This window comes from Apteryx mantelli, chromosome 17, assembly GCF_036417845.1.
Source record: "Apteryx mantelli isolate bAptMan1 chromosome 17, bAptMan1.hap1, whole genome shotgun sequence".
In the NCBI taxonomy this organism is placed as follows: Eukaryota; Metazoa; Chordata; class Aves; order Apterygiformes; family Apterygidae; genus Apteryx; species Apteryx mantelli.
Window position 1 is genome coordinate 17,881,895 of NC_089994.1, and position 10,033 is coordinate 17,891,927.

Consider the following 10,033-nt stretch of genomic DNA (forward strand, 5'->3'; position numbering starts at 1 on the left):
CCTCCCCCTCCGCACGCTGAGCTGCTGCACGTAGGGGTGTATTTGTATGTAAAACAGGTTTTATATTAAATAGGCAAACAGCTACAAAGACGAGCTCAAATATTAGGTTTCCAAAGCTGTCATTATAATGATGATTTAACCCAAGGTTATGTACCAAGCCACCGCTTTTTGGGAAAGCTGTTTGCAGTAATAATAGACAGGCTTACGAAATCCAGCCACGCAAATTAGCCAGGCGCATCCCCACTCCGGCGCTGCCCCGGAGGGTCGCGCTGCTGCCGGCCGGACCCGCGGGAGCTGCTCCCAGCGCGGCTTCCTCGGAGCCGGGAGCCCCGGGCTCGCCAGCTCCCCTCCCTCGCCCCGACATGATCCACGTGCTGTCCGCGGCCGGAGCCTGCCCCGCTGCAGGGAGGGCAAAGCCCTGCAGATTTGCACCGTCAGCGAGTCACCTTAACAGCTCAATGTTTCCTTAACAGCGTGGCTTCGCACCGGACCCGTGGAGGGATGAAGGAGGCACCACCACAGCGTAAGAGGAAAGTCGTGCATCAGGTGCAGGAGCTGTGCACAGCCCCGCTCCGACAGGGCGTTTGCTATGACCACACGACGTCCCAGGAGCACCAGCATCCTTGGAGCGGTTTTGCTCAGCAAGCTGGGATCCAGCGGGGTCAGGACTGCATTTCTCCCAAGTCAGCTGCGTTGGCTGGAATTACTGGTTTTCTTCTGCAGAAGGGGCTGCTCCTTGGGCTTTTCTACCCAGATATTGCCCGGACGCTGCTCCCTGCCCTAGGTGCTGCAGGGCTGGGGCCGGAGCTGGGATGCCCTACGTCTCACTCCAATCCACATGGTAAATCCAGCAGGAGCCTGGTCCAGCCACACACAGGCCCCATCCCTTCCCCGAGCTCCCTCTTCCAAGGCTTCCTCCATCTTCTTCATCATGAGGGTGCATGGAGCGAACATTTCCCAACATTTCCCCGGCAGGAGAGCCGCCCACCGCTGGAGGCAGCCCTGGAGGAGCCTGGGCACCTGCAGCGCTGTGGGGACAGCAGGAGCCCCGGCTGCTGCCGGCGAGGGGCAGCCCATGGAGTGGGACGCGGCCTCCCCACCGCCGCCAGCCCAGGCTTCGCCCGCCGGGTGCTCCCCGCCCCGGTGGCTGCCCCATGCTATGGAGAGCAGCACCCAACAGGTGGCAGTCACCAATCTGCTATTAATTTCCCTTATAATCCCCATCATCGTCCCGCTGCGCTGCCCTTCTCGGCGCAGGCTGAACACGCGCTATTTTGAGGTTCAACCCCTTGCCCATGTCCACCCCCTTTTTACCAGACCAGGCTCCCAGACTCTGCAAGACCAGTCCCAGCAAGGTCGGGCACATCTCTGCCATCCGCATGTGCTGGCGAAAGCGGTGGATGAAGTCCCACCAGTGGTCACAGCAAGGACGCGGGCGCTGCAGTGCGTCCCCCACCCTGCCCAGCGCGGGAGACGGAGGGACACCGGGGCAGGAGGAGACCCTCAGGGCGGTTTCAGACCATTCCCGGCCCTTTGGGGGCCGAGACTCCAAGCGCTGCCGGCTGTGTTGTCCCATCGGGTTTGCAGCACGGCTCATGTCTTGGTATGACACAAGCACTTATGAGAAGCCCAGAAAAAACAGCCAAGTTTCCAGCCCTGAAAGGCAGGGGAAATAGAGCAGTGCAAGACAGACAGCTCTGACTGACGGATAGGTTAGGAGTGTTCGCCAGCGTCCTACCTGTCTGGGCAGAGCAGGGGCTGCGGGAGCAGCCACCACTCCAGGCTGCGGAAAGCACGACCAGCCTCGCTGCAAGCAAGCACCAGCCTCCCCGGGCCATTTACGCTCCCGCTCACCCCGTTACCTGCCCCGGCTTCACCTGCTGGGCTCCAGCCCCAGGTTGCAGCCCGGCGCCGCCACGGGGGCAGGTGGGGGGGTGTGAACCAGGAGGTCCCCAGCTAGCGCGGGGGCCCGGCAGGGGCAGCAACGCTGCAGCAGCGTCAGGACCCGGCGTTTCCCCTCCCGCCGGGACCCCCCCCAGCGTTTCAGCTCCGTGCAGCCCCGGGAGCGTGGCTGCCCTGCGGGGTTTGGCTGCGGCCGGGGGCCAGGGCTGACCCCTTCCCCGGGGCCCGCCGGAGGAGGCGGCAGCTGGGCTGTGCCCGGCGGGATGCACGGATGCAAGTGGGGCATCGCGTCCTCCCGGGAGCAGGGCAGCTCTGAGCCCCTGCGAGCCAAACCGAAGGGGTCGTGCGCACACTGGGGGCCGGGAGGAGATGCCAGAAGACAGGGCTGACAGTCCGGTTGGCTCCGGTGCAGGCTCTGGAGAGGGCAGCCGTGCCCGTGCGGTGCAGGGGGGAGCCACGGCGGCGACACCCCGGGCGCAGGAGCACTGCGGCCAGGGAGACCTCCGCAGCGGGGCTGGGATCTGCAAAGGAGGTGACACCGCAAGGAGGTGACGCTTCCAGATATTCCCTTTTAACCAAGCAGGCTCCCGGCTTCGCTGCTGCAGCGCTCTGCTCTCCCCATCGTGTCGGCGCTAACGAGATTACGCAGGTAAAGCCGCGGGGGCGCAGGAGGGCAGCGCCGCGCGGGGCGGCAGGGCTGGATCGGCTACGTGAAATCCCGCTCGCCTTCCAGTGCCCGGAGTTATCTGAGGAGCCCCTGCAGCTCAGCACGGCAGCTCGATTACGGGGCTTTGTGAATCAGTTTATATCTGTGTCTAGCTTGATCTTCTGCTGACGGGAACCTGCAAATCGCTTAGTGCCTTTCTTCTGGGAGCTTGCCTTTTTTTTTTTTCCTTCTTCATTTTTGCATTTAAAAAAATAAATAAATACCCGGGGCTTTGCAGGCGCCCGTGAGCAGACTCTCAACGACTGCCGCGGCGGCTGAGGTGCCGGCCCCTGCCGCGAGGAAGCGCCGGCGGGGACGGCCGGACCCGGCGCCTCCGAGCCGCGCTGCAGCCCCGCGCCGGCACCGTCGCCCTTTGCTCGCCCGCCTCAGTTTCGTGGGAATTGCAGGAGCTGCGCCCGACACGGAGAAACCCGCACGTCAATAAGCGTGACGCTGGTGACCGCTCACGCGGCGCAGTCTGCGAGCCCAAATCATGAATTATCTCCCAAATTAACTGCGCATGAAATTGGATAGAGCCCGCGGCTCAGCCTATGCTTTCCAGGAGATTTATTAGCGGGCGACGTGGTCTCCCGGGAAGCTGCCGCCTGCAAAGGGCGCCTTGCTGACGGCTGATGGGAAAGAGGAAAAAATCTTCCCCTATGACTGATGGATTGCGAACGCCCAGCCCTGGGCCAAACTTGGGCTAAATCCGCAGCCGGTAAAACGTCGTGGCCGAAATCCCAGATCCCCGAGGGCAGCACAGCCTAAGCGCAGCAGGGCCGGGGCTTTTCACCCACGACGTCAGTGGAAAATTGGGGGCTTTTTGATAGAGTTTGGGAGTCCCAAAGACTAGAGGAGCCAGGGAGGCTCCTAGGCACGGCGCCGGCGCTGTTCCCGGGACGGTTTGGGCGGCCGCTCGCCCCCTGGCCCCTCCGCCTGCCCGTGTCCGTCTCTCCGAACCGGGCCGGTGCTTCCCGCTGCACGGAGGAGCCCCGTTTGCACAGCCGGCTCCTCCAGCCCCGGCTAAGTGTACTTATAGATTAAAACTCACCCGCTGTTCACCCGCCAGCTCGCTCGGGGCTGCGCGCTCGGCGCCCCAGCTTGACGGAGACGCTTCAGCCGTCGGGAAGGGGCTGCTGCCCCCTGCCAGGGAAATTCCCCCTCTGGAAAACCACCGTGAGCCGCGTCGTGGCGAGGAGGCGAGGGCAGCATGCTCCCCGGCGGCCCCGCGGCGTGTCCCAAACGGGCCGGGCCGTGCCGCAGTGCCATGCCCCGCTCCGCCACATCGGCTGTGGACTCAACCCCCCACGTGAGCCCCGCGCGGGACCCCGGAGAAGCCCGTGCCAGCCCTCCTGTCCCCCATCGGTTTGTCCTTCCGTGCTGTCTCTGACAACGTGCCTGGTACGGGGGGGGTCACAACACAGTCAAAACAGCTTGTGCTAGTACCAATATATTTTAGGACTTTAGAATACCAGTTAGGTGGCTATAGGCGTACAGAGGCGATAGGAAGTGCGTGAGCGTTTTCGCCGCAGCAGGCAGAGAGGCGGCGGGTGCCCAGCAGCCCCCGGCAGCCGAGGTGCCTCCTCGGACGCATCCTCTTCCCGCTGCCGCCGTCCCAACGAGGAATTCACCTGGTTTCCCCCCCCTTTTGTTGGTTCTGCCTTTGCCATGATGGGGAGTCCTCGCAGACCTCCCCGCTGCTCAGCCTCCTCGTCGTTTCAGGCTGAGCACTCACGACGCAGGCTCTCAGCCGTACGTGCACTGAAACCACTGGGCAATGCAGCTCAGCGTGTGGCTCGCGTGTCCTCTACGGCGGTAAATGTCTCTGGAAACCGAAGGAATGCCCTCATCGCAGGATATAGGCCAGACAACGCATAGGTTATACAGGAATGTCCGGAAATGTTTTCTTAAATAGTTGGAGAGTGCTGGGACAGCTCGGTGCAACCCTCTTTGCAATTGCAAAGAAAAGCTAAGGGCAGTTTTGTTTTCTCCGTGTGCACAAAGCAGTGGTCTCCAACTTCTGCCAGCCCCCAGGCAGCAAAGCCAGTCCAAGAATATGCTGCAGGACAGCATCAGACCATGCCCTTCCCCGTGCCAGGGGCCACAGCCAGGGTGGCCACCATTTTAGCCATGGACATGGGCAACACCAGAGGACCGTGACTCTGCCGCAGGCGTCCAGGTTGAGTTTACAGTACCGTTGTCTCCTTCTCAGTCATTGAAGACATCTTGGAGAAGCTCCTGTGAACAATGCTGGAGTGGCCCGTCTCCTCGCTGAGGGCGTTCACTAGCCTGGAAAAGATGGCGACCTTAAACTTCTTGAAGTCCTGGCCCATGAAGACGTAGAGGACGGGGTTCATGCAGCTGTTGGAGGCAGCGAGTGCCGTGGTTATAGGAATGCCGATCTCAAACACGGAGAATGGGACTGTGTGGGGCTCTGTTTCCAGGAGGTTCAGCAGGTGGTAGGGACTCCAGCAAAGGAAAAAGGTGACTATAATGGTGATGATGATCTTGAAGGGCTTTTTGGACTTGGCAAGGCGGTTTCGTCGTAGGTTGAAGACGATGGCGATGTAGCAGAAGGTGATGATGGTTATGGGAAGGATGTACCCGGCGAGGAACCTAGTGATGGTCACTGTTCTGTGTCTTGCTAGAGCCAGGGGGAGATAAGACTTATTGCTGGACAGGGAGAAGTTGCTAAAACAAATCACAGAGCTGGAGGCTTGCGCCGTGTCTCGGAAGATGAGAGAAGGGCAGCTCATAACGATGCCGATGGTCCAGATAATCAAGCAAACTAAATAGGCTAGGTTGGTTGATCGATGGTTTTGAGACCAGACAGGAAAAACCACTGACACATAGCGATCGAAACTGATGGTGGTGAGCAGAAGGACGCTGGTGTACATGTTGAGGATGAGAAGGAAGGAGTTTAACTTGCACATGACTTTCCCAAAGATCCAGTGGTACCTCATGGCAGTGTAAGCAATATTTATGGGCAGGAAGATGTTGAAGAGGAAGTCAGCGACAGCCAGGTTGAGAAACCAGATGGCATTGACTGACTTCTTCATCTTCAGAGTTATGATTGCGATGACGAGGCCATTCCCTAGTAACCCCAACACGCAGGACACACTGTAGATGACAACGGAGAGGATCCTAGCAATGTCTTTTCCATCGTGGGATGGGTTTGTCTTCAAGCTGTCTAACTCGTCATAGGTATAATCTGTATCGTCATTATAGTTATGAATATATTCAGAGTAATCAGAAAAATTATGCAGGCCCATTATCTGTAAACAGTTCACGGTCTTGTCAGTACGGGGGTCTCTGACTGATGATGCCTCTGCTTGTTTCTGCTGTGCAAACATACAAAGTCAAATCAGACAAGACAGACACTGGGGAAGCACCAGGGTCTGCTCCGGAGGAGGGAGCCCCCCACGAAAGCCGCGTGGGCACAGCAGGGCCCGGGAAGAGCCAGCTCGGTATGTGGAGCTAACAGCAGCACCTGAGCTCTGCGTTGCGCCCTGCAACCACGGCTAAAACCCACCACGGGCATCAGAGCCCGCAGACAAGGCAGGGCATCTCCGCGGGAAGCCCTGCGCTGGCGCTGGCCGGCAGCCCACGGCCGCTCAGTGCTCCTGGACGTACCCGCCAGCTATCACACCCGCTGCGCAAGGGAGCCGGGAGCCGGGGAAGAAACACAGCCAGAGATATAAGCACTGACGTCAACTCCAGAATGACCGTGGGGCAGGTTCCCAGGCGCCTGGGTGGCTTTTTGCCACCTGCTGTGGTTTGTGTGTGCTGGGTGCTGCCTGGAAGCTTGCAAACCCCCGGGCAGAGGCTGTTCTCACGGCTCCTCTGCTCGGAGTTACTCAGGGTTTACAGACCCCTTACCAAGACAGAAATCAGGTCTCTGAACCACAGGACGTGATTCAGAGTCATTTGTCATCACCAGGATGTGGCTGTAGCCTCATCCTGCAAAACAGGTTTATTACCCACCTACCTCCAGGGAAAAAATTAGGATTATGCTCATTAACAGCTCATTAATAGCTTTGAGATCTTCCCATCACTGCATATATTATGGCCCTTCTCTTTTATCTCCTGAGAACCCAGCAAATTGCATGCTTCTGATGAAATCCTGCATGCAGTTAAACACGCGCCTCCGCCGCTGCCAGGCCGGGCACAGCATACGGCCAGGGCCAGCAGCCGGCCCCGGAAAACCCGGTGTTAAATCTCACCTTTTCTCTCCTGTATTACGGGTGTATTTTCAGCTCCGCTCCTAATGTCCCTGCGTGCTCAGCAGCTGGAAACCCTGAAAGAGCCAGAGGAAAAGCAGGCGGTTTAGTGTCCCAAGGCAGCCAAACAAAGGGAGCTCCTTCCTTACGGAAGCATGTTTATGTACGGAGCCGTAATATTAACACCCAGTTCAAACAAAGGCCGTTTGCCCTTGGAGGATGAGGCTAAGGGAGGAAACAGATACCCAGGCTAAAAGCGAGCAGCAGCCGCCGCGATTTAACCCTGCGCAGACGCCGCGGGGTGGACTTCGCCGGGCAGCCGGCACGGGGGGCCGTGGTGGGTTTTTAAGGTACAAAGAGCAAGCGCTGGGTTGCAGCATCCCCCACGCCGCCTCCCTGGCCGGCCTTTCTTGACACCTCCCGAGCGCCTGGCTTTCCCCTCCGCAGAGCGGCAGCAGCACCTCCACAACTGGGAAAGGCACCCGCGGGTCTGGGGGGCTTTTGGGAAGCCCCGGTGGAGAAATCCTCCTGCTGCCGGTTTTCAGGCGCGTGGCATCGATCTTCCCGTCGCGGCTGAAACGCACCTCCCAGCCCACGGCACGCTCGGCGCACGTAATAAGCTAAAAAAGGCCGACGAGAATGAGCATCAGTACGTACATACGTACAAAGAACCCTACAATCAAGCCGACAGTAACATTATTATAAATAATTAAACCCATAAATATGCGTGAGGTGCCTGGAATCTAGCACAGTTCTTTCTCCGATTAAATAGGTGCCCAGTGTGTTTTAAAATTTTAATTGTGATAACTAACAGTGCCATTTGCAATAATCAAAAGCCCGTCTCCACCAGGCACTTAGAGCCCCTGGTTAAATGGGTTCAACGACTCCCCTGCTAATATTCACGGTGGGTTAGAGCCAAGAGCCACCGAAGGCAATTAGGAAAGCCCGACCGCGCCGGAGCCAGCAGCGGCGGGCGAGCCGCAGGCGGTTGGCATCCCTCCCGGCGCTCCCGCGGGACAGGCAACGCCAAGGCGTGCGGGAACCCTGCACTTTGGGACCCGCTCACCCAAGCGCTGCAGGCGGGGGCCAAGCAGGGGACCTGCAGGGACTGGGATGCACCGGGATGCACTGGGATTCACCGGGATGTGCCAGGAGGTTCGGGCAAATCACCCCTATGCTGGACCCTGCTGGTTTCAGTGAGTTTTAGCGCAAAGCTCACACCCCGCCGAGCACCATCCTCCCCGGCAGAGCTGCTTTGAAACCCCCTCCTATCTGTATTTTAACCGACTGTTTCTCCCTGGGCTTTTCCTTCTGCCCCTTCCCGCACGGAGCCCCCACTCCTCTGCGCCCTCCTGCAATGGCTGCGGCTGCTGTCGCTGCACGGTGGCGGTCGTGGACAGCTGGGGAAGATGCCGATTGGGGCAGGATTTCTCCAGGCGGGAACCGGACCCCGCAAGGCGATACCCCAGCCCCGCTCAGGCGCGGACAAATCCCCGTGCCGGAGCCGAGCAGCCCTGAGCGGCAAGGAGGGAGGCCGCGGCCTCCCGGCTCCGCTGCTCTTTCGGGACCGGATCCCACGGCACGGCAAGGAGGAGCGGCTTTCCCAGAGCCGTTCCCCCAACTGCCAGTGCCAGCTCTGCATTGCAGGACGAGTGCCAGCCACGCTCATCCCTGCGGTGAGGAGTCCTGTCTCTCCATCCTGCACTTCTTCCATAGATAAGTGGGTTCACGGGGCTCGAGGCCAAGAGGGCACTTAAATCATCTCGCCTGCCTGTGAAATCACCGACCCTTCACTTCCCCTCCTGCCCTGGCACCGAGCTCCGAGCTCATCTTCGCCCCTCAGCGGCACCGCTTCCACTGATACCGAATTCCTCGTTGTCAGAACTGCCCAGTTCGGATCTGCCCGGCTGCAGTATCCAAGGCCGGGCTTGCGCAAGCTTTCCCCACACCCAGCAGCCCCGCAGCTCTCACGCTTACGCCCTGCCGGGAAACGTCGCGCTGGCCAGGACCGAAGGCTGGTCACCTTCGGCATCGCTCCCTCCCGGGCACCTCCTCTGCCGCGAGCGGACAGGGTCCCCAAGGTGCCGCAGCTCCCTCTCATCTCCCCATGCCCCATCCCCATGCTGTCCCCATCCCCATTCCCAAGCACAGGTGCACTAATGGCACAGGCAGGCGGGAAGGCCGGGGGCACCGTCCTTCCCGCGGCGCCGCAGACTCACCAGGAAGGCGCTTACGCGCGCGCGCTCGACTTCGGCCAGGTTGGGGTTCAGCGGCCGCCGAGTGGAGCCCCTCGTGCTCTGTCCTCCCGCGCGGGGTCCGGCGGGGCGATGCCAGGGCAGGGCGCAGCGCTGCTGTCCTTGGCTTCCTCCCAGCCTTGTTCCAAGGAGACAAAAGCAGCCAAAATGAATAAGGTTTTAGGACAAAGCTTGTAAATTAGCTTGTGCTGGAGGAAGGCCTTGCCCCAGCGAAACCTTGATCATCAGAAGGATGAATTAAAGTTGATGATCCAGTGGAAGTAACAGGATCAGCAGAAGCGGTTGTTATACAGCTGACTGCTAATGTTCCTGGGTAATGAGCCATCCTAACTGTTCCCTTTACGGACCAGCGCTTTCCGCACTGTCACCTTCCGCAAGGCAGAGCCACAGGTGGCCGCGACGGCGGGTTTCCAGTGGGAGCAGAGCTGGGTCCACGCTCCGAGCCGGAGCCTGCCGCGAGGGCCGTGGGGCAGGCACCCGGCGCTGCCCACAGCACCCGCTCCACCGCGAGCCAGAAACCCGGACAAAGCCCGGACAAACCTGTCCGCAAGTTTTCCCGGCCCCGTTTCCCAGCTCTGAATTGCAGAGGGTTCCGGTGCCCTCAGGATGCCGGAGGAGGCTTTTGCGAGCGGCTCGGCGCCGCGGCCCGGACCCCGCCACGTCCCCCCGGGACCGCGGACCGCTGCCCACCACCGAGGCCGCCGGCAGCTACAAACCCGTGCAAGATCTGTCAGAAAAGGGGTAGGCTCGGATTTACCGCTGCTCAGAGCCGGCAGCGGGAGCAGGATCTGGGGCCCCGGGCAGGCGCGGGAAGGGGATTTTTGCGGCGCTGCAGAGTCGCGTCCCGGCTGTGCCCGCTCATACATCTTGAATGTAAAATCTCCTCTTTTGATTCTTTTTTAATCGCTGGGCCCAGCGCATGCAACGACATTCAGCTTGACATTTCCAAG

The 10,033-nt window shown here is 60.1% G+C and overlaps 1 protein-coding gene across 2 annotated transcripts; it reads right to left on the reverse strand.

Annotated features, from left to right (window-relative positions):
• Positions 1–4,053: 4,053 nt before the first annotated feature.
• Positions 4,054–9,188, reverse strand: CMKLR1 (chemerin chemokine-like receptor 1). 2 transcript variants are annotated; one of them, XM_067306971.1, is made up of 3 exons: positions 9,048–9,188; positions 6,832–6,905; positions 4,054–5,949 (listed from the first exon to the last, which is right to left on the reverse strand). In XM_067306971.1, exon 3 carries the CDS (start codon positions 5,878–5,880, stop codon positions 4,795–4,797), a length of 1,086 nt encoding a protein of 361 aa, XP_067163072.1. In that variant the 5' UTR covers positions 5,881–5,949; positions 6,832–6,905; positions 9,048–9,188; the 3' UTR covers positions 4,054–4,794. The 2 variants fall into 2 exon arrangements, with proteins under 2 accessions (XP_067163072.1, XP_067163073.1); XM_067306972.1 differs by lacking the exon at positions 9,048–9,188 and adding an exon at positions 7,290–7,344.
• Positions 9,189–10,033: the final 845 nt, after the last annotated feature.